At 37.4% G+C, this 22,333-nt stretch overlaps 1 protein-coding gene and 1 pseudogene across 4 annotated transcripts; one reads left to right on the top strand and one right to left on the bottom strand.

The window, feature by feature from the left end:
* Window positions 1–242: 242 nt before the first annotated feature.
* On the bottom strand, window positions 243–9,292 carry LOC306870051 (ceroid-lipofuscinosis neuronal protein 6 homolog; annotated as a pseudogene). The gene is made up of 7 exons: window positions 9,278–9,292; window positions 3,905–4,000; window positions 1,849–2,036; window positions 1,695–1,750; window positions 1,483–1,602; window positions 1,126–1,359; window positions 243–261 (listed from the first exon to the last, which is right to left on the bottom strand). The product of its transcript is annotated as a ceroid-lipofuscinosis neuronal protein 6 homolog (transcript).
* LOC306875476 (oxysterols receptor LXR-alpha-like) lies at window positions 5,481–20,641 on the top strand. Of its 3 annotated transcripts, XM_079426082.1 has the most exons (11): window positions 5,481–5,617; window positions 9,425–9,569; window positions 11,586–11,668; window positions 12,772–12,948; window positions 13,255–13,521; window positions 14,180–14,382; window positions 14,718–14,897; window positions 15,122–15,221; window positions 15,545–15,658; window positions 16,175–16,269; window positions 17,609–20,641. In XM_079426082.1, exons 3-11 carry the CDS (start codon window positions 11,626–11,628, stop codon window positions 17,753–17,755), a joined length of 1,326 nt encoding a protein of 441 aa, XP_079282208.1. In that variant the 5' UTR covers window positions 5,481–5,617; window positions 9,425–9,569; window positions 11,586–11,625; the 3' UTR covers window positions 17,756–20,641. The 3 variants fall into 3 exon arrangements, with proteins under 3 accessions (XP_079282208.1, XP_079282210.1, XP_079282209.1); XM_079426084.1 differs by lacking the exons at window positions 5,481–5,617; window positions 9,425–9,569 and adding an exon at window positions 11,347–11,397; XM_079426083.1 differs by lacking the exons at window positions 5,481–5,617; window positions 9,425–9,569 and adding an exon at window positions 11,347–11,408.
* The last annotated feature ends 1,692 nt before the right edge of the window (window positions 20,642–22,333 follow it).

The raw sequence follows: 22,333 nt of genomic DNA, 5'->3' as shown, positions 1-22,333 counted from the left end.
TGAACACAAAAGAGGGCATTTTGAGAATGTTGCACTGTAAAAAAAAAAAGTTGAGCCAATTTTTAATTTTAAGACAACCAGCTTCAGCAGATTTTTGAGTTCTCTCAACTTATTTGTGACCCTGTACCACAAAACCAGTCATAAGTGTCAATTTTTCAATATTGAGATTTCTAGCTGAATAAATAAGCTTTCTATTGATGTATGGTTTGTTAGGATAGGACAATTTGTTGGTCGAGATACGGCTATTTGAAAATCTGGAAACTGAGGGTACAAACAAATACTGAGAAAATTTCCTTTAACGTTGTCCAAATTAAGTTTTTAGCAATACATATTACTAATCTGAAATTAAGTTTTTATATATTTATGGTAGGAAATTCACTAAATATCTTCATGGAACGTGAATGGAACGTTAATATCCTAATGGTTTTTGGCATAAAAGAAAAATGGATAATTTTGACTGATACAATCTATTTTTGGCTATTGCTACAAATATACCCCAGCAACTTAAGACTCGTTTTGTGGTCCAGGGTCACATTTTTGTAGGAGATTCTCAACTTTTTATTGTATAAACTCTGCAGAAGCTGGTTGCCTTCAAATTTTAAGTTGGCTCAACTTTTCTTTTTTTTACAGTGTGGTAACCAGTTTTTTACTCTCCATACTGTGGAAGTAAATGGCTACTGTCAACTGTTTGGTTACCAACATTCTTCAAAATATCTTCTTTTGTGGTCAACAAGAAACTCATACAGGTTTGGAACACCTTGAGGGTTTTGGAACAACTTTTGAGGGTGAGTAAATCATGACAGAATTTTCATTTTTGGATGAACAATCCCTTTAAGTAACACTGGAACTTAAGTAAATCTTCACAGTTTCACTCAAGGTGCCATTAAACTTGGTCAAAGCATTATACTGGAGAAACATCAATGAAATTTAGTTCAGAATTGCTGTTAGTATTTAACTGCCTTTGATGTCAAGTCAAGTCAGCTTTATTGTCAATTCTTCCACATGTACAGTACATACATACAGAGAATTGAAATTGCATTACTCTCAGACCCTTGGTGCATACAGTTAACATTAAACACGTTCAGATACAGATAAATACAGTTTAAACATATGTACATATGTGACCAAGGCTCTGGAACATAGATGATACCGGGATACTTTTTGCGCAAAACTTTATCATTCCACAGATATGCGACCCAAACCAGAACTAATCCCAGTGTAATGATGAAGTTATAGAAAAGGAAACGGCCATTGCTGTCTAACACAAAGCCCATTCGCCTCTGGCGCATCACAGTGGCAACCATGGCAAAAAAGGTGAAGACATACAGGGCAAAGATCTGCCCCTCAGTAATCGGATACCTGCAGAAATAAACCACATTAATGTTTGGACAACATTAATGTTTCATTAAATATTCTGTTTCATTTGAAATGACTTAACAGAAGTAAAATGGTTGTTTCAATTTGAATGAATAATTCACATACCAATAGTACACCGCACTGGGGCCAAGTAGCAGCCAGCCTGAGTAAGGCATCTTCTCATCTTTAACTTGTGTAAATCAGCCAGTGAAATATAAGAAGAGGATGAGAAAGAAAGGGACATACCTATAATAATAAAGGAGTGTGGTGTTTTACACACATAAATTGTAAATGTAAACTTAATACAAACTGAATACAAGTATGGAAAGTATACTTACCACATGGTATGCCCTAAGTGCTCATCATAGTAATGCAGAAGCTCAAAGGAATCAATCTGGTAACCACATAAAGGATTTGTTACCATTATAATAAAAAACTATGTATTCCAAAAGAGCAAATAATTTGGTTGATCTGTACGTTTATCTACTGTACCAATGAGGCAGGCTTCAGATCTTTGATTATGGGCTTTTCTCTGACAGAAAGGTGAAGCTGGTATCACTGAGGATGAGACGATGGTTAATTGAGTCTCCTACCAGGTGTATGCTAGCTCCCATGACAAAGGTGATGATGCAGAGGTAAACTGCTGAGCGAGGAAGGGCTGTGGGACTCCGCTCAACCAGCTACAAAATGTTAAAGACAGTTATGTTTAGTTTAAAACAACACTTTCCTAACGGAGCATGCTGCACAACTTCTTGTCCAGGCCCTTGTCATTTCTAGGCTGGACTTCCATCATGTGCAATGAAACCTCTTACAAATGATGCAGAACACAGCAGACTGGTCTTCAACAAGCCCAAAGGGGCCAAGTCACACCGCTCTTCATCTCCCAGCACTGGTTACATTATAAGTGCTTCAGATATAAGCAGTGTTGGGGTAATGCATTACAAGTAACTCGAGCTACATAATCAGATTACTTTTTTAAAGTAACTAGTAAAGTAACGCATTACTTTTTAATTTACAAGAAAATATCGGAATTACTTTTTTCCCATTTATTGACTGACAGCTCTCATGTCCCAATGTTGGGAGAACTTGGAAGTACAGAAGCGTGTGTGCTGTGAGAACATGATGTTTCTGTAGTTCTAGACTAAATGTGAATGTGCATTAATTCATCTCACTCGCAAAAAAACTGATTTAGTATTCATCAAAATAAATTAAAACAGTGAAATGCAAACTCCGAATATGACGCAAAACTGCAATAATTAAATATGTTAAATAACACAAATATATGTAATCCCATTTTATCAACCAATGTTTTTGCTGCGGACCTTTGATCTAGTTCAACAATAATAAGCAAAAATGACTTTAGATAAACTAAGAATTGTGCTTCATTGTTTTTTATTGCTGAAGAGTGTTGAACCCTCTTCTCATGCATTCTACTTTACAGTCGTGAATTTACTTTTCCTTCAGCCTGAGGCTTATTCATTACACTTTTTGGTGTGAAAGGGCTTTTACATTTGCTATAAATAGAACTTATCATATTAAAAACAAACAATCAAGCCCTGCTCATTCAAAAAGTAATGCAAAAGTAATGCAAAACTAACGTAACACATTACTCTCCATAAAAAGTAATTAAAGGCTGGAATACACTACACGACTTTTAAAATCTGAACAGATTTTTAAAACATTAGGCATCACTTACCGACTTTGTAAATAGTGACAAAGGAAAACTGCGCATCATACACTACGCGACTGAAGATCATACACTACCAGACTAAGTTGTTCCAATCACAACAAACTCGCGCAGAAACGTGTGCCCTGTTGCTAAGAGACGCATGACAAATGAAAACATATGAGTTCTAAAATCAGCTGAAAATATCAAACATGCTTGATTTCCTCCGACTGGATCGAATCAAAGTCTGAAGCTAAAAAATCGGAGTCTGTGACCATCATACACTATGCGATTTTCTGTGGAATCTGTCAGCTGTAATCTACATGGCTCTGACTTTCCTCAACTAGCTCAACTTGTTCAGACTGGAAAATCAGGGCAAAATCGAGTAGTGTATTCCAGGCTTAAGTAACGTAATTAGTTACTTTTTTAGGGAGTAACGCAATATTGTAATGCTTTACTTTTAAAAGTAACTTTCCCCAACACTGGATATAAGCTGCTAAATTAAATGTAAATGTCTACTTTTACTGAAATATCTCAAGCAAAAGCACATATATAAAAGGATTAGAGGAAAGGAAAGTCCAATAAGAACTTCACATTAAGGTCCACTGTGTGTAAATACATCCTTATGTTAACTTCTTTAATCCTTCTAATTTTATTTTATCTGTCTTTTTATTTAAAAAAATAAAATAAATAAATAATAATATTTATCTGTACTGCGTCAGGCTAACCAAGACTTGTAATAGCACTTGCACGTTGTTGCTCTTTTGTTGGTTTTGATTGCTTCTTATCTCCTCATTTGTAAGGCGCTTTGGATAAAAGCATCTCCTAAATGACTAAATAAATAAATAAATGTTAGTATTTTTAGTGTAGAAGAAATTGTACCTTCAGTAATAGGAATGGTGTGATAACATTATATGCCATGTGAAAATAATCGCCAACACCTTTATTTAGAGGAAACCATTCCAGGGGCATTATGATCTAAGTTAAAAAAATATATAAAAAAATTGTTATCGGTATTAAAGAAGAAAAATACATTAATGCATAAATATCACAGCTTGGTTTAACTTGTACCATAGCAATTTTGGTCCAATATCCAGTTCTGCACAATGAAACAGAGCCAGAGGTCTGTGTGAAACTGCGACTGTGCTGCAGCTGTAGAAACTGTTTTCTCACTCCCAGCCCTGCTTTTAAACAAAGTACAGCATATTCATTATAAATTCTAGCATTAAAATAAATTGGCATTATTTAAAAAAAAAAGCTATTTTAATCGCAAGCCATGCTTTTCAGCTGCCAGACGAATCTAAATTTCGACAGTACAGTAAATCATCCGACAGCACTGATTAGTTCAGGTAACATTGCACCATCAAATGGTGATATTAGATAACATTGCAGCATTAGAATATGAAATGTTACATTGTAGCATTAGGTTGTGAAACAACACACAACAATTCTCCCAGACCTGAAAAATGCCTTTGTCATAGCCGCAGAATGTGGTCTTCTCCGCATGGTTAATAGATTTGTTCTTTATAGTAATTGCAAGACTACTTTGTATCGATCAACTCTGCTATACATTTGTATCCAAGCATTCATTCATTCATTCATTCATTCATTCAGTCACATGTCAGGTCCTACACCGAAGCTGTAAAAGTTTAAATGCATTATGCGTTTCGTATATATCTTAATATACAAGTTATTTTTACGATTTATATCTAACTCAGTTTCAGTTCTCTTACATACAGAGGCAAATCACTTCTTAACACGGTATTTTTGTTTGTTTGAATCACGTGACGTTCGGACCGGTTTTTCTTCAGTGGCTGCAGCAAAGTATATATATATATATATATATATATATGGATGGGACTCTTACTGCCATCTGCCGGACTTCTACTGACCATCAAGACTGTAAAATATTTGGTGTACTATTTTACTATTTCTGCAATAAACTTATATGGCAGAAGTAGTAAGACCAGTGTACTATTCAAAGACAGTACACATTTTACTTTAAATATTTGCTTCTTTACCTTATACATACTTTTATTAATGATGCCACTACCACCACATATAAAATATAAATAAATATGTTATTGAATAGATTGTCAAGTTACAGCATCTAAAAATATACAATTTCCCTACAAAAATACAGAACTCTGTCCAAGTTAATTTTCCGTGTTGTTTGAGTACTATCCAGTAATTTCTTTGACCTAGACTGCTTAGTACTAATGAATCAAACGAGTATATATCGCCAACTACCGGTTACCGGTTTAGACAAGTCAGATACATCTCGTTTACAATGTTGTTTTTTGACTGAATATTTTTAATTCTTTAAAATAATCCTAATTTTCCCACCATTGTTTATAGAAAGTTAGTTATTAGACACATTTATAGCGATTATCCCGTCAAATATATCATTCAAATGCATCACTAAGGCACTTTTATTTTGAAGGCAGAAGACAATAACAGTCCTGTGATCGTATGTAAGTTAGCCATCTTAAAGCCCTCTCTCTCCACGGCCTACCTAGACGTTTCTGTCTTCACATCACCAGTGTAAAGTTCACCGTGCTGGATTAAACATCTTGTCATCTACAGTAAAGCGAGGTATCACTAGAAAATGAGCATTATTTAGATTTGGTCACGTGATGTGACGAGAGCGCATGTGTTAGCTCATGTAGCTGTCATGATAGGAGCTATGTCTTTCAGTGCTAGGTGCTTAATATAACGCTTGTAAACACCCTGGGCCAAACTACAGTTGTCTAACTCACTTAACGTAAAGTTGTCCGATTTAATCTCTCAGTGTTTAAATGGTGGTTGCGGGGGTTGTTTTTGTTTATTTTGTTACACCACTGTTGTTTTAAGGAAGCCAGGCTAGCAGGGTGTTTTGGCTAACTGAGCACCACTTTTCAGTAACGTTACAGTTTTAGGGGTCGTAATCTGCCTTGTTGATGATGTCCTGAGTTTATTAGAGGCTAATCCTGGAGTTACAGTATTTGGGGTGAGGTGTAGACTAAAGCCGGCTAATTTACTCGGAATCCTACACAGAAATGCGTGTGATAGAGTAGTTACAGAGTTATAGTGAGCTGTTTATACGACTGATCCGGTCCTCTCATTTGACAGATCGAGTGACCTGACAAATCTGCTGATAGTTATTAGGACAGCAATGTCACTGTTTTTAATAAATCTGTTTTCACTCCAGAATCGAAACGTAGTCGCTTGACTGCTGCCTCCAGCGACGAGCAGAAGAGCGTCGGTGTTTCCAGCAGTGCTCTGAGCAGATATTAATAACAATACATTTAAGAATAATGATTAAACAATTTAAAGAAAGACAAATCCTCTGCAAATATATATTAAGTACGCATGATTTCGAACAGAGAGGAAGACATAGACACACATTGACAGAGCAAGAGCAGAGGATCTGTAGACACTGATCTACAGCAAACACTTTCTGCTGATTTGTCCTAAATATCACAATGTGAGGGAAACATTTCTCCCCAGATTTGAAGCACTGATTCCATCATTTACTGAACTTAGTGGTACTGAGAAAATACGCTTCATACTTGGAGATGATGACAACACAGTTGCATTACCTGCCAAATTTGTGTTAGCCGTTCACAATGTTAGGTGTTAAACACCGTTTACTCTAAACTGACTCAATTTATCTTTTCATCTCTTTAGATGGATTTTTATTTATCTATGTTGTTTTTTATAGTTTCTTTCTTTTTATTATTTATTTATTTGTTAATGCTTCGGCAACATTGTGTTACACAGTCATGCTAATAAAGCTTAATTAAATTGAACTGAAATGGAAAACATGGAGTGGCGCTACGGAGAAGGATTGCAGAATGCTTTGAGAGGAATTCCAGTTGCTTCGCTACATATGTTATTCCAGGCTGAAATGACACTAATCACGTTGATACTTGATTTTTCGAAATAATGTAAAAACAGTGTATGAAGTATGGAAACCAAGATCTATGGCGTATGCCAGACTTATCCAATCATTTAGTCTGTTTAAATCCATCCCTGCAAGCTTGTGTTCAACTGTTTCCATTGGGCTCTTCAGGACAGTAATGGACCTGTGGGTGGGGCCATAATGGAGGCGCGTTTTTAATATCATCCAGCTCTTCCTCTCTGGACGTAATGAGTTGAGCTTGATGTAGTAGGTTAGGATTAGGGTGGTTTAGGATGTGGTTGTGCCAAGGGGTAGCTGATCGTCGAACTTAACCCATCAGCTCTGCAGTGAGCAGCTTCTCAGTTTGCTCACATCACAGTGACGGTTGTGTTTAGGGGAGGGGTGAAAGGGCACCATTTTCATTGCATGATTCATTAACACCCACCAGTTTGAAAACACCCACAAACTTAGAAAGGCCCATTTTTGTTCTGCAGACACCTCATACTTCCATTTTTTAGTGCAATGTTTGCATCTCAGCAACCTTTAGATAGAGCCAATTCTCCGTTCTTCATTTTTTTCCGATAATCCTTTACATTTAGATGTACATCACAATGCAGAAGAAAAGATCTGCCATTATCTCAATTTCATTTCAACTTTAATATCAGCACATCTATAATTACACACAACTTAATATACTGTACCCTACCTTTAACATGTCACGCTGTAAAAAAGCACATTTAGCAGCAGTGAGGGCTTAAATTTGAGCCATTTTCAACTATGCTGAGACACTATGTATTCAAGACCTGTTTGTGAGGAATCCAATTATTTTAATGCAGGAGCTGGTGTGCAGTCATTTCCATCTGTATGTTTGTGAAAGAGCAGTTTTTAGCTCTGCTATTTGTGCCTGACAAGTTGTTTGTTTAAAGTTGTGGAGAAAGTTATGCCTTAAAAACAATGCCATAAGTGTTACACCCTGTTCATGTGTAGTTCATACATAATTTACCTCTCACGCACCATTTTATACTGTGCATGAAATGGTGGGCGAATTTTGTGGCCATTTTCTGTAAAAGACCTCTTTTTAGATGTGTGAGACATAGTCTGTTTCAGGGTGGAAACCAGCCCATGCATCGTCTCTATATGTCGCTGTGCTTTTTTGTACCTATCAACAGCAAAAGTAGTTCCATGTTGAGGGTGTAAGCCAACAGTAATTTTAGACTAAATCGTATGTTGCCACCTTGCATTATGAATCTGCATCCTATGTATAGCAAGGATTTCTTCCTCTTAATTCTCATGACAAATTTAGAGTAAGCTTGTACAGAATTGGGAAACACCACTTCCTAAAACAAGCAGAATCTTTAACCTATTTCTGGGTTTGAATCTTTCAGGCAGCACTTTGCGATAAACACATTGTGAATTAACCATTTCTTCTGAAATTAAGTAGTCTGGATTATTCTTGTTTCAATTGTTCATTGTCACTTTCCGGCTGTCATATCTGCCAGCAGATGAGCTGACTCTTGATCTGGCAGATGTAGAGCATACTGGTTTACAGGACAAAGGTAACAGCTCACTGATAAGTGCAGAACATTGGACACTGAAAGAAGCCTTCCATTGGTTTACTTCAGGTTACGTTCAATGTGATTTTAATGAGTGTTTAATTCAAATAGGATCGATACAAATCATTGAACCCTTGAACAAAGAGGAATTGAGACAATGACAGGATTCTTTCTCCTTTTTACAACTGAACCATTGTCACACAACCATATGTGTGTCATGCAGTTTATGAACAAAATCTGTTTCTTTAGAATCTTGCAAAGTATAGTTTACAGCTTGTATATTATAAATGGTTGTTTATTATTGTTTATTATCTGGGGCTGCTAAGAGTTTCTGACTTTTTATGGTTTATAGTTGCCGTTTCAATTTTATTTGTTTTATTTCCTAAGTTTTGTACTGCTGGTGATATAACCTGGACTTTGATCCGTTTCTGCCATAGCTGTAACCGTGGAATGAGGCATGTCGGGGCTGTCTCCTGGTTGACATTATTGTGACTGTTGAAGCACAAACTTTTTATAATGTCTAGTATGGTACTCCCATTACAGCTTATTTTTAATTCAGTAAATAATAGTTTTACAGAATGTCATAATTTGAGTGATGAATAGCTTCTGTAAGTGTTTCCACTGAGATGTTTCTTGTGCATCTGTTCAATGACTCTATATCTTTTTAAATTCCAAGATGTGTAAAAGATTCGGGAGACACACTTACAAGAGCTCGGGCCTCTGTGGGGATTTCACAGCCATGTGAACGACCGCTAGTAACCTCTCATGTGCCCTCTTGCTTTCTTTTTTCTCATCTCCCTCTCTTACTCACTCACCCACCTTCTCTTCTGTCATTCTTTCCAGTTGCTTGTTTTCTCACTTGCTTTCTTGTTTTTATAAAATCCTTCGGAACACCTCAGTATTGGATCTGTACAACCTCCAAACAGAAGTCAGACTCTTGTTTTTCTCTCTTTGTTTTGCTGTCAGTCAGAAAGCTGCAACACAGAAGAGTCTATTATAGGAGAGGAGTTTCCTCCGATGGCATCCAGACTATTGGAGAGGATAATCATGATGTGCTGCTAGTGACGCAGAGAACAACATGGACAGACAATAACAAATCGTCACGCTAGGGGTAAGTGGAGCTCTCACTCACAATAACTTATTCTGCTGCTTCAACTCACTTTATCCCCCGGTTTCACAGAGAAGGCTTAAACCTAGTCCTAGATAAAAATCTAAGTCTGAGCTGTTTCAACTGAAATAAACTTGCTCTGACTGATCTTAAAATATAACAGTGCCTTTGTTTTGTCTCAAGATAGACACCAGTAATGTTTTTTGCTAAGTACGTTTATAAAAATTACTTAAATGTCCTAATTGAACTATGGCCTAATCCTGGTTTAGTTTAAGCCCTGTCTGTGAAACCGGGCCTAAATCAGGGGTGTCCAATCCTGTTCCTGGAGGGCCAACGTCCTGCCGAGTTTAGCTCCAACACACTTGCCTGGAAGTTTCTACTAGTTAGTCTGAAGACCTTGATTAGCTGGTTCAGGTGTGTTTAATTAGGGTTGGATTTAAACTCTGCAGGACAGTGGCCCTCCAGGAACAGATTTGGGCACCCCTGTTCTGTAAATAGCAATGCATTTTAGGTGTTTTTATTGTATGCAGAAAGGATTTAACTTTTAGTTTACTGTAATGCTTAAATCCAGGTTTATGTCCATAGTTAGATGCTTATCTTTCAGTTGTTAGGGTGTGTAAACCTGCTGTGTAACAGCCTAAATCATATATTTTTTAACACTGATCTTTTTGATATATCAGCATTTAGATGTGCAGATATTGAAATTCTGACACTCAATAATTAAGCTGATAATATTTTTTATGTTATGACCAATAATATAAATCTATATTACTTTTACTACTGTTTAAAGAAAGAAAAGAATTAGGAAATGAAAACATACTAAAAACTAAACGAAATAGTTATTCTTCAATTTGAAGTTAGGTATTCTGTTTGAATTAGAAAATAAGTAGTTATTTTAATGAATGTTTGGGTATTTAATGAAAATTTGTTTGTTTGGTCTGAAAAAAGTTTACTGTGCATTTTAAAGTAAGCAGTGAATACTAGTAAATTTCTTCATATTTTTTTCAATTTTTTTAGGAGGAGCTGGAATACATTTGGCATCAGTTACGTACACTGATATTGAAAGAAGTTACCCTTAAAAGTATTTTTGTTTTTGTTTTTGTGAGTCTTTTTTTTTTCTTTTTTCTTTTTTCTTTTTTTCTTTGAAGCTGAAGTCAAATTGTAGAATTGAATCAGCATATTTTGCTGCATTTAAGGCGTGGTCACATTTACTCTTGCATAGCAAAATTTCCCAGGCAAAGAAGGGAGGACCTGTGGTTGTGGACTGTCCACAGAGGTCACTGGCAGACCAAGTAACTTGCTGTTTGGTCAGAGCTGTGATTTTACATGTCAAAAAAACTTTACCTAATGTGAAATTTAACAACCATTGGAAGTCTATTAGGAAAATTACATTACATTAACAAATAATTTTGCTCATTGACTTTTGTCACACCAGGGTTAGTGTGATTGAACCTTTATCCAAAATACCGTCCCCAAATCAGATATCCTTCTCTGTTTTTTAAAACGTTCTTAAAACTCTCAAAGCAACACCCATGAATGACCAGTCTTGACCAATTTTTTTTGGCACTTTCAATTCCCATTCTCAAGTAGGTAGTTCGTACAGCATGCTTAGTTGGCAAAAACATACATTCACTTAGACGAATACTTCTCAATTGTATTTTTTGCTGTGCACAGTTTAGCTTAAGAAAAGTTCCCATGATGTGAAAGGGTGACTGTGTAGTTTTTGTTAGCTTTGCATACAGAAGTGTGACTACTTAAGGAACTGGACTGGCAGTCATTCAGGCAGTTAGAGTGGCAGACCACTGCTGCCCATATTACGTGTGCTGACTTTGTACGTGTCAGGTGTGTCATTGCATTTCTGTGCTGCTTGCTGTTCTACTTTGTAGATGGTTTTGATTCAGTATTGAATTTTATATTCAAAGATGGTATCAGTTTGAGGCAATTTTTGTGACTTAATTTTATAAACAGAATCAGGCAGTCTTTCAAGACTTCAGCTTTGGCTTTTATTGTCCTCTGCAGGTGCAGTCTTGGTTCGTTATGACAAGTGGCTGTGTAGAAGATGTCCACCCTTTCTACGACTGATATCACTGATGTTGGTCATGGTAAGACTCTTGTTTTTCTTGTACTAGAATGTGAAATATTCACATACTGGAATAAAATCAGAAGTTGCCAGAACAGATTTGACCACTTTAGTCACACATATAAATATATGAATGTCATTGCATTTGATAATAAAATATCAAACCAAGTGGCTTTTATTTCTAAGAAAAATAACCCAAGCTTTACTTTACAACATATTTCATTGAAAGGTTTTGTGAACTTGAGTAACTGATTTCATATACCACCTTGACAGCAGTTATTTAAAAGTAATTGCAATATTCAGTTGGAAAAGTATTATCTATTGAGAGATAATGTTTGAATTTATTGCATAAATAACAAAATATCAAACCTGATAAAAATTGTAATAGTGTTGCTTAAAGGGACAGTTCTGTCAGTTCTATCATTTTCTCACCCTCATGTTGTTAGCAAACCTGTATGACTTTGTTTATTCTGTGAAACTAACATACTTTGAGAAATGTCTGTGATTTATAATAAATAAGTGTGATTTTATTTATTTATTCTTTTGAATACAAAGGAACCCAATGGTTACCAAAACAATTTGGTTACCAATATTCTTCAGAAAAGACATACAGATTTAGAATGACATAAGGGTGAGTAAATGATGACAAAATTTTAATTTTGGTGTCCAAACTGGGAGTTCACAGTTGGATTTATTAAAGCATAATTTTAGCATGATTAATAAAGCTATGTGGTTAAAAACATATAAACCATTTTTAGGGACCAGTTTTGATGTTTGTAAAAAAAAAAACTATTATCCAATTCATACATAAACATATGGGTCATGTGTTATATTTAATGCGTGTTGTTGTTGGTTGTGTGATTTGTAATAATCATCCATTAGAATCAGAGATGTAGCTATAGGTTTTCAAGATATTTTCAACTATTTGGTACCTTGTATCAATGACTAGACCTAAGGGCTAGTAATAATAAACATGCAAAAAGTCACATGTCTGCATGTGTATGTAATGCTATATTTAAAAGTATCAACAAAAAAAATCTAGTGGTTCTTTCTAATTGACTAGTTGGTTGTTTTGAACGCCTTGTTAATAATCAGACCCAGCTGTAATAGAACTGTGTTGTACAGGGGACTCTCTGTGCTATGCCAGTGAAGAGGGCCCTTCAGCAGCGACAGCAGAAGTGAAACAGGAGACTCTCAGTCAGACGGCCTCATACAACACGTCACACAATGAGCTGAACGACACGCTGCTCATGGAGCCCAGCGACATCAAGATGTACCCCACAGAGGACACACCTGCACCAGGTGAGACTGAATGACTGGAGGAGACTTCTGAACTCATTTCATACGCAGATAATATACTTCACATTGCTAGGATTCAGATAATGCAGAATTGAACTTTACCTATTACATAACATGTGACACATTACTTTTTCTCATGTATGAACATGCGTGTCAGTTTGATTATGTGAATATGTGTGGATGAACTGGCCTAACTGGTTAAGTGAACACAAATGCACTCATTCATAAGGTTATAGGGTATTAACTCATTATTTATTTGTCTATGAAGCTTTGGATTTGGAAGCGTTTCTGTCCTTTGTGTTTGTGCAGAGGGTCACCCAGTCAAGAGAAAGAAAGGCCCTGCTCCCAAGATGTTGGGGAATGAGGTGTGTAGCGTATGTGGAGACAAAGCATCTGGCTTTCATTATAATGTGCTGAGCTGTGAGGGCTGTAAAGGTTTCTTCAGACGCAGCGTCATCAAAGGAGCGCAATACACCTGCAAAAATTCAGGCCGCTGCGAGATGGACATGTACATGCGGCGCAAGTGTCAGCAGTGCCGTCTGCGCAAGTGCAGGGAGGCCGGCATGCTGGAGCAATGTGAGTGACACTCTTTGACCATCAACACTAGGCTGTTTTTGAAAGAAGTTTCTTATGCTCACCAAGGCTGCTTTTATTTGATCAGAAATACAATGAACCGTAATATTGTAAAATATTACCAAAAAAAAAAAACAACTGTTTTTTATTTAAAACATTTTAAAATGTAGTTATTTCCTGTGATGGCAAAGCTGAATTTTCAGCAGCATTTACTCCAGTCTTCAGTGTCACGTGATCTCTTAGAAATCATTCTGATATGGTGCTCAGAAAACATTTCTAATTATTGTCAATGTTGAAAACAGTTGTGCTGCTAAATATTTTTGTAGAAACCATTATAATTTTTTTTTCAGGATTCTTTCGTGAATGAAAAGTTCAAAACAACAGCATTTATTTGAAATAGGACGTTTTGTGTCTCTATGCATCCTTGCTGAATCAAAATATTAATTTTATTTAAAAAAAACAACAACTTTGGAACAGCAGTATAATTTTCTATTTCACCTATGTCTGGCGTTTTTCATTAAACATGAATGTCACAAGCAGTCCATACAGCTGCATCCAATCTTTTATCTTATCTGTTATGATATGTTCATATGACATTGTGATCATGTAGTGCTTGTTTAGCTTATCAAACTATTAGCAGCTTTATCTCTGTCTCTTATAGGTGTTCTGTCAGAAGAGCAGATCCGACTAAAAAAAATGAAAAAACAGGAAGAAGAGACGGCACGTACCTCTGCAGTGGCAACACCCAGCCCTGCTCCTGAGATGCCCCCCCTGGCTCCTGAACAGCAGGAGATGATCGAAAAACTGGTGTCCATGCAGAAACAGTGCAACAAACGCTCTTTTCTCGACCGGCCCAAAGTCACTGTAAGTGCATTTAAGTGAGCTTTAAAAGTTTGATGCAAAGCAGAATAAAACAGTAATTTGCTGATTTAAAGTGGAATAGTCTGACTAAAATCATACTAGTCTGGTTTTTGTGAAGTCGGACTAAAAGGCCTATTACTATTGTAGCTCAGCTTTGTAAAGCATTTAATATGTTAGTTACAGTAATACAGTTGCTCTTTGCGTTGTGCATTTGCTCAGAAAGATGTGTATTTAATCCTTCAAATATCCAGTTATGCATTGTGCCATGTAGATGAAATCTTTCTGAATCTGTGATGCATTGATTCTAAAAGTTTACATCAGGATCTGTTGTTTTTCAGCCTTGGCCACAGAGTCAGGACCCACTTAACCGAGAGGTTCGACAGCAACGGTTTGCTCATTTTACTGAGCTGGCCATCATGTCTGTGCAGGAGATTGTAGACTTTGCTAAACAGCTGCCTGGCTTCCTGGAGCTCACCCGAGAGGACCAGATTGCCCTTCTGAAGACCTCAACTATAGAGGTAAGACTTGACTGACCCTTAACACACATTGTTTTCGGTCATGTTCTGTTGCTGTTCTGGTGTGCACAGATGGAGCACTGTTGTTTGGCAGACTTGTTTCTGCTGTTATTTTGTAACACAAAGTACTTTAGGAAAAATGCCACCTGGTGACAAATCTCATAAAAACTAAGCATAGCCTGTACTGCTTGTTTAACGTACCTGCTAAACTGTCTTTTCTCCTGTAGATCATGCTGCTAGAGACTTCCAGACGTTATAACCCAGCGATAGAGAGCATCACCTTTCTCAAAGACTTCAGTTATAATAAGGAAGATTTTGCCAAAGCAGGTACTGGATGAAATTATTATATGGGTTCTTGTTTTAAACATCCCTGATGTTTACAATGAAGAAAAATATGATTTGTCATAGCTATGGCTTACAGACATATCTAATTTGCATTGTTGTTCTTATTTTTAGTAAAGATAAAATAAAATCATGATATTGTGAAATGCATTCTTATCGTTAATAAAAACAAATTTAATACTTTTATTTTGGTAATATACGACCCCCCCCCAGTTCAAGCCTTATGAATATTTTGTGTGGTTTTATTTGATACCTTTTTTGTTGTTCATGTCCTAAAATCATCTCTGTCCTCTCTGGCTCGTCTGCAGGGCTGCAGTTTGAGTTCATCAACCCCATCTTTGAGTTTTCGAAAGGCATGAATGACCTCCACCTGGATGAGGCAGAGTACGCTTTGCTCATTGCTATCAACATTTTCTCAGCAGGTCAGTTTGACACAAGCACTAATATTATATTATTTGTCTTCTGGTGAGGCTTACCAGGCATTTATTTGTCCCTGTCCCTGTTTAGAAATATCAGTGTGCCCCATTTTCAGGGGAGAATAAATAAAAAATAATTGAGTACAATGAGCTTTAAAACAGCACAAAACCTCCTGCTATAGAAGAGTATTAGTATTCAGCTTGGATTTCTAATACTTAACATTTTATTAAACCCTTTATGACACTCAAACAAAGCTTATGTTTTGAAAGGGGAAGCCAGTTTTAATAACCCATTATATTTAGTAGATTCTAATTTGAGATTGGCATCTGGTGTGCTGCTGGTTTATTTTGAGAGCTTTTTAATGATCCATCCTACAGTAATTCCCAAGGCACTTTCTCACAAAACAAATGAAATGCAGCATCATTCTTATTCATTTGTGTCAATCACTCTTGCTATTCTTGTCCGGTGTGTGTGTGTGTGTGTGTGTTTTTGTGTGTGTGTGTGTGTGTGGTGGGGGTCAGACCGACCGAACGTGCGGGATCACGAGCTAGTGGAAAGACTACAGCAGCCATATGTGGACGCTCTCCACTCTTACATCCGAATAAAACGACCCAATGTGAGTATGATTTACCTTAGAAGCCAAACATAACACTTAAAGAAGAAAAATGAGTACTAAAAGAATATCAGTGTTTTGTTAGTGTTTGTTCATTTTAAAGTCATGCAGTTTGTGGTCAGTTAGATTTTTTTTTGATTGAGGCACCGAACCCCCAACTGCTCCCCGGGCGCCGCAGCAATATGGCTGCCCATTGTTCCGGGTGTGTGTGTTCACTGCTGTGTGTGTGTGTGTTCACTGCTGTGTGTGTGTGTGTTCACTGCTGTGTGTGTGTGTGTGTGTGTGTGTGTGTGTGTGTGTGTGTGTTCACTGCTGTGTGTGTGTGTGTGTGTGTGTGTGTGTGTGTGTGTTCACTGCTGTGTGTGTGTGTGTGTTCACTGCTGTGTGTGTGTGTGTGTGTGTGTGTTCACTGCTGTGTGTGTGTGTGTGTGTGTGTGTGTGTGTGTTCACTGCTGTGTGTGTGTGTGTGTGTGTGTGTTCACTGCTGTGTGTGTGTGTGTGTGTGTGTGTGTGTTCACTGCTGTGTGTGTGTGTGTGTGTGTTCACTGCTGTGTGTGTGTGTGTGTGTGTGTGTGTGTGTGTGTGTGTGTGTGTTCACTGCTGTGTGTGTGTGTGTGTTCACTGCTGTGTGTGTGTGTGTGTTCACTGCTGTGTGTGTGTGTGTGTTCACTGCTGTGTGTGTGTGTGTGTGTTCACTGCTGTGTGTGTGTGTGTGTGTGTGTGTGTGTTCACTGCTGTGTGTGTGTGTGTGTGTGTGTTCACTGCTGTGTGTGTGTGTGTGTTCACTGCTGTGTGTGTGTGTGTTCACTGCTGAGTGTGTGTGTGTGTTCACTGCTGTGTGTGTGTGTGTGTTCACTGCTGTGTGTGTGCACTTTGGATGGGTTAAATGCAGAGCATGAATTCCGAGTATGGGTCACCATACTTGGCTGTATGTCACTTTCACTTTCACTTATATATTTTGCCTGTTGTGTCCTTTTGCGTCCAGTTGGTGGCACTGATGAATCTCCCTTTGCATCAATAATGTATTACAATTGATTAAAACCGTATTTTTTTTTTTTTTTTACTATTTTAGCATTTATTAATATTTTAAATTAGCTGTTGTTTTTATATCTTCAGTTTAATTTTAGTTTGATTTTGTTGTGCTTGTTATTTTTATTTTGTTTTATTTAAATTTCTTATGTTTTTATCTCAGTTTTTCTAATATTTATTTTATTTCAGCTTTATTTCAGTTAACAAAACTTTTGAGCAGTTTTAGCTAGCAATAAGAACACTGTACAACTGATGAAATTTTGCTATTCTTATATATTCCTAATCATCTACTGCTCATTAATCCCCATCAAAGGATCATCTGATGTTTCCCCGGATGCTGATGAAGTTGGTCAGCCTCCGAACACTGAGCAGCGTCCACTCAGAGCAAGTCTTCGCTCTGCGCCTCCAAGACAAGAAACTTCCACCTCTGCTTTCTGAAATTTGGGATGTCCACGAGTGAGCCAGCGCTCCGCCTCCAGGACAGAATGAGCCAGTGTCAGGGAAACATGGGTGGGCAGGGGTCCTCTACAGACAGAACACAAGGTCATGATGTCCTTAAGGGCTGAAATGTCTCCCACTGTCATTCTCTTCCTTGACTTCTATATTTTGGACCCAGTGATCAGTGAGCTGCTTCCTTTGAATGTGCTATTGATAGACTGTATGGCCAGAAGTAGCTCAGGGGACCGTTCAGAACAGATAATGGTTATTTGACTATGGTAATTAGAGCTTGGGCATCAGGATGGGTTTGGATTCAGAGACTGACTTGCTAGAGTGAGTAGCCACAAACAGTGTGGTCATGATTTTTTTTAGTCGTTGTTGTTGTTTATACCTAATGTTTCCAGTACCAAAAGCTTTGAGCAGGTTTTGGTAATGGTTTCTACTTTCTAATTAACAGAAGAGGTTGTCTTGAAGGTTCTTCATTACAGAAATGTAGTTTATTTACAGTGTTTTTTGTGATTCCACTCTGGCTGATTGGTTGTAAATGGCTGATGGCCATTTGATTTTTTTTTTGTTTAACATGCATAGATCACGCATAGCAATGAGTAACACAGTCTTCTGCTAGTACAGACTCATTCACTCATTTTTATTACATGATGTTTGACATGCATTTTGTCTCTAATTATGTTAATCTTCTGTTAACACCCAAATGTTGTTTTTGTTTTGTTTTTTGTTTTTATGGACAAAATCAATCAGTGCTTTACCAGTGCAAACCATTCAGAGCCCATGTTAATAATAATAATTCATTACATTTATATAGCGCTTTTCTGCTTTTCTAAGCACTCAAAGCGCTCTACATTGTGAGGGGTGGTGTCTCCTCGTCCACCGTTACACTGATCCAGCACATCACAACGTACACAAGGCATTCTGTTTTCTGCTGGTTGGAATATTCAGAAGAAGAACTGACAAACCAAATGGCCTGATTTTATGAGGTCAAACGTACTACAGATGTATTCTGCACACCAACCCAATGTTTTGGGGTGGTTAAAGTGCTTATCAGTGTAGCATATGGTTGGCTGGGATCGGTAAGAGTCACGAGCTGTTAACGCACGTCAGTGTGCAGCTCAACTCACAACGACTACTGAGATACATAGATGGATAGATAACCTTCAAGTGTGAAGCCTTCTGAAAACTTAATGCAGACCATGATTATTCCTTTTCCATTACATTATCGTGTAGTTACTGCAATCTCCAACTTAACATGCTGTAGTTTCTTTTGTATTTTTTTGGAGGGCTGATGTTGTTTGACAATTCATTCTCGAAAATATTACACATACACAAACTAAATCTCAGTTTGATGCCTATGTCTTGACCAATGTGTCATTTTTGTCCCTGAATACAAATCACAAACAAGCAGTACAGAAATATATATCTTCCAAAATCAGTGGTTCAAATTGTCATAGAAAATAACTTGGGCCATTACTGCTGTTGCTTGATTTTTTTTTTTTTTTAAATAAATAATATCATTGTTATATTTAGTTATATATACACCCATTCTTCAATGAGGATGGTTTTGTCAACTTTTATTTACACATACTAAATAATTTAATTTAAATCTTTAATATTCCTTTTTGTGTGATTTTGCAATTATCTAGCAGTCTGTTTTAACACAGTTTTGTTGTACCTCACATATACATTATGATGATATTCAGATAGTCTGAATGCACACAGAATAAAACCTTTCCCATCCACATCAAGAGAGAATGGCAATGTATGCGAAACCGTATTTTGGTATTAAACTTAACTGGATCTCAGCAGTAGCTCTGAAAAAAGGGACTAGGCAAATGAGAGCACTTTGTAACGTCTTATTATGCATACCAATGCAAATATCCGGTATGAGCATGTACAATTCAGGTTTTACTGATCTTAAAAACCACTTTTATGATAGGCATGGGTTGTGAATCAATTATAGGATTTAACATTGCAAAAATAAGCATAATTTCTATGGTTGACTAATACAGTTGGTTTGCTGTGGCATTCTTTGCCCTGACTGTGCATATTGTTGAGACTTTGTTTGCTAAATCAGATGCTGATGTGTACGTTTTTATACCACCTTTCTATCAGCTAGTGAAATTGCTAAATGCACATTCGTTTTCCTCCAGATATTTTTGATTTCTGATTAGACTCGTTCAGGCTCATGTCATTTCCCATCTTTCAAAAGGACTTGAAAATACAAGTGTGTCAGTGCAGTTCTTTTACCTTCATCTGTTCAGCAGCCAAACTCAGACAGTTCACAAACTGAAACTTGGTATAGAACCCACTGAAAGACTTGCATTGTTAAACCTCAATGATCTTCCTGATGATTTGTCATTGCTTATCATCTGTTTGTGCACATATGAAGTGTGATGAGGACATAGACAAATTCTAGTCATCAGCGTTTACTCCCGCTGCTCTAAGCTGTTTTCTCCAAACTGAAATGATAAAATGATTTTCTAACAATGTTATTACATGAGGCAGAGTGTAATGCCAAGTTGATTGTAGTTCTAATTTATTTGTACCCTCTCAGCTCAGTGGACCTCAATGCTCTGATTAACATTAGTCTTCAACAGAGAGTCATGCAAGGATGACATCATAGAAATGCAACCTTATGTTTTAACGCCTTAAGTCCTTGGATGTATACTGCTTTATATGTATAAATTAAAAGTAGACTAAATTTATTGTTCTGTGAGAGTATATATTTATCTGATAAAAATGCTGAAAAACTTTGACTCAAAGCCTATTCTTTATACAGAAATACATTTACCTGAAACAGGGAACCTCTGAATTGTTTCTGTCTGTTTATTACTCTGCTGTTTTTTAATAGATCAGGGTTGACCCTGTAAATAAATACTGAATCTGAGCTTACGACATTGGTGTCAGTGATCTGTCTATTAGCATTTGTGTTATGTAAGCATCTCTCAGCATCCTAATTTAAGGAAACATGAGCTTCCGACAGAAGCATGTTGTGTTTGTTTACTCGATCAAACCTTCTGGGCAATATGCAAATATACTCTCTTACGTCATTGCACGTCAGTTTGCGACTGTGCAATCTTCCCATTTGAACCACTCTCTAGCACATAACGAATGTTTTCACTTAACCTCGGTCCAACTTATCATTGTTAAATAAACGGCAGAAAACCGTCAGTTCACACGTCTGACTGTAAACCTGAACGTGAAGGCGTGTCCCCTCTAGATGACTGAATGGTACAGTCCAGCCTCCGTCTGTATGCGGAACTCACGCTCGGCTCGTACAGTACTGATGGGCAGTCCGATTCTTTTCTCCGAATCGGTTCTCTTGAACACTTCGTTTCCATAAACCGGTTCTTTATTCTGATCGTTCGTCATTTATTATATTTCCTACCAAATGCAATCGGTCAGTTGTGTGTTTTTGTTATTACTAATAATCGTGCTTATTGTAATCTCATTTACTTTTTTTAACCTTTTGCCCTATCAATTAAACCATCTGTTTGCTCACTACTCCTAGCTAGCAATTCAGTGCAAGTAGTTTAGAACTGGTATAAATCAGTAACTGCGTCCCAAATGACGCACTATACACTATGCACTTGTACACTATGTACTTATGCACATACTCGATCATGTAGTGTATGAATTATATAAGGTTATATAATTCATACACTATCTTCATACTTGCGGTCTTGGCCTCTTGAGAGCGTGTGCTCTTGGGACGCACCAATCTGAGAACCGGTTCAACTGATTCACTGAAAAGAACCGGTTCAACTGATCCACTGAAAAGAACCGGTTCAAACGAACGATTCGGACGTACAGTCAGTTTGCAGGGAGAGGGAGAGAGGAGGAGGACGAGCAGCGCTTATCTACAGGCACAATCATCCCTGCATCACTGACCGACCCGCCACAGAACACGGATGTGCGATCGTCGCGTCGTGCCGCTGTCACATCATGTGTTCACCATCGTCTGTAACGACGAGCGCGATTTGAGACGCGCTTTCTCCGCGGCAGGGCCACAGATAGACGGCTAAAGCGAGTAGCAGTGGCGTTAGCTCCTGGAGGTCAGTATCTCTTTTGCTCCCTTTCTCGCGTCTAACATTATACCTTGTAACCGTTATATGGTGCTTATGTGATGGTTTGCTCTGAAGCGGTTGTGCGGTGATCGGGTGGATGAAGGTGTTTACGTTATAACGGTGGGGAAATGTACGCAGCTGGTTGTGTAAGCAGCTTTGACAGCTAGCTCAGTGCTGCTATTTGATCCTGTTAACGTTAGCTGCTGCTAGCTGCTTATCGTTATTTTTCACTGTATAAATGTGTGTAACGCTGGACCTCTGCTTATAATATATAATGAAAGACTTGTAAATGTCACGAGTGCCTAATAACAAGGCTGTCGATAGGCAGAGCTCTCGTCATTAATTGAAGTCCTCAGATTCAGTGCATTTGATAGGGATGAATGTTATAAACAGCAGTATAACAACGCACCATTTTCCCAAAAAATTATCAGATGAGCCTCTTAATTTGATTATTGTAAGTGCCCATCTGTTTGTTCTCCAGAGGTCATAAGGACAGGTTTTCTCTCCAGAGGGATGTTACA

This window comes from Barbus barbus, assembly GCF_936440315.1.
Source record: "Barbus barbus genome assembly, chromosome: 1".
Taxonomy (NCBI): domain Eukaryota; kingdom Metazoa; phylum Chordata; class Actinopteri; order Cypriniformes; family Cyprinidae; genus Barbus; species Barbus barbus.
The sequence above is the reverse complement of the archived record's forward strand: the minus strand, read 5'-3'. Positions and strand labels throughout refer to the sequence as shown.

Excerpts from the sequence above, each read along its gene's own strand:
- LOC306875476 (XM_079426082.1), top strand. The coding sequence starts at position 11,626 with ATGTCCACCCTTTCTACGACTGATATCACTGATGTTGGTCATG. Across the intron at positions 13,522-14,179 it reads GGCCGGCATGCTGGAGCAAT|GTGTTCTGTCAGAAGAGCAG; the intron begins GTGAGTGACACT and ends TGTCTCTTATAG. Across the intron at positions 15,659-16,174 it reads TATCAACATTTTCTCAGCAG|ACCGACCGAACGTGCGGGAT; the intron begins GTCAGTTTGACA and ends GGTGGGGGTCAG.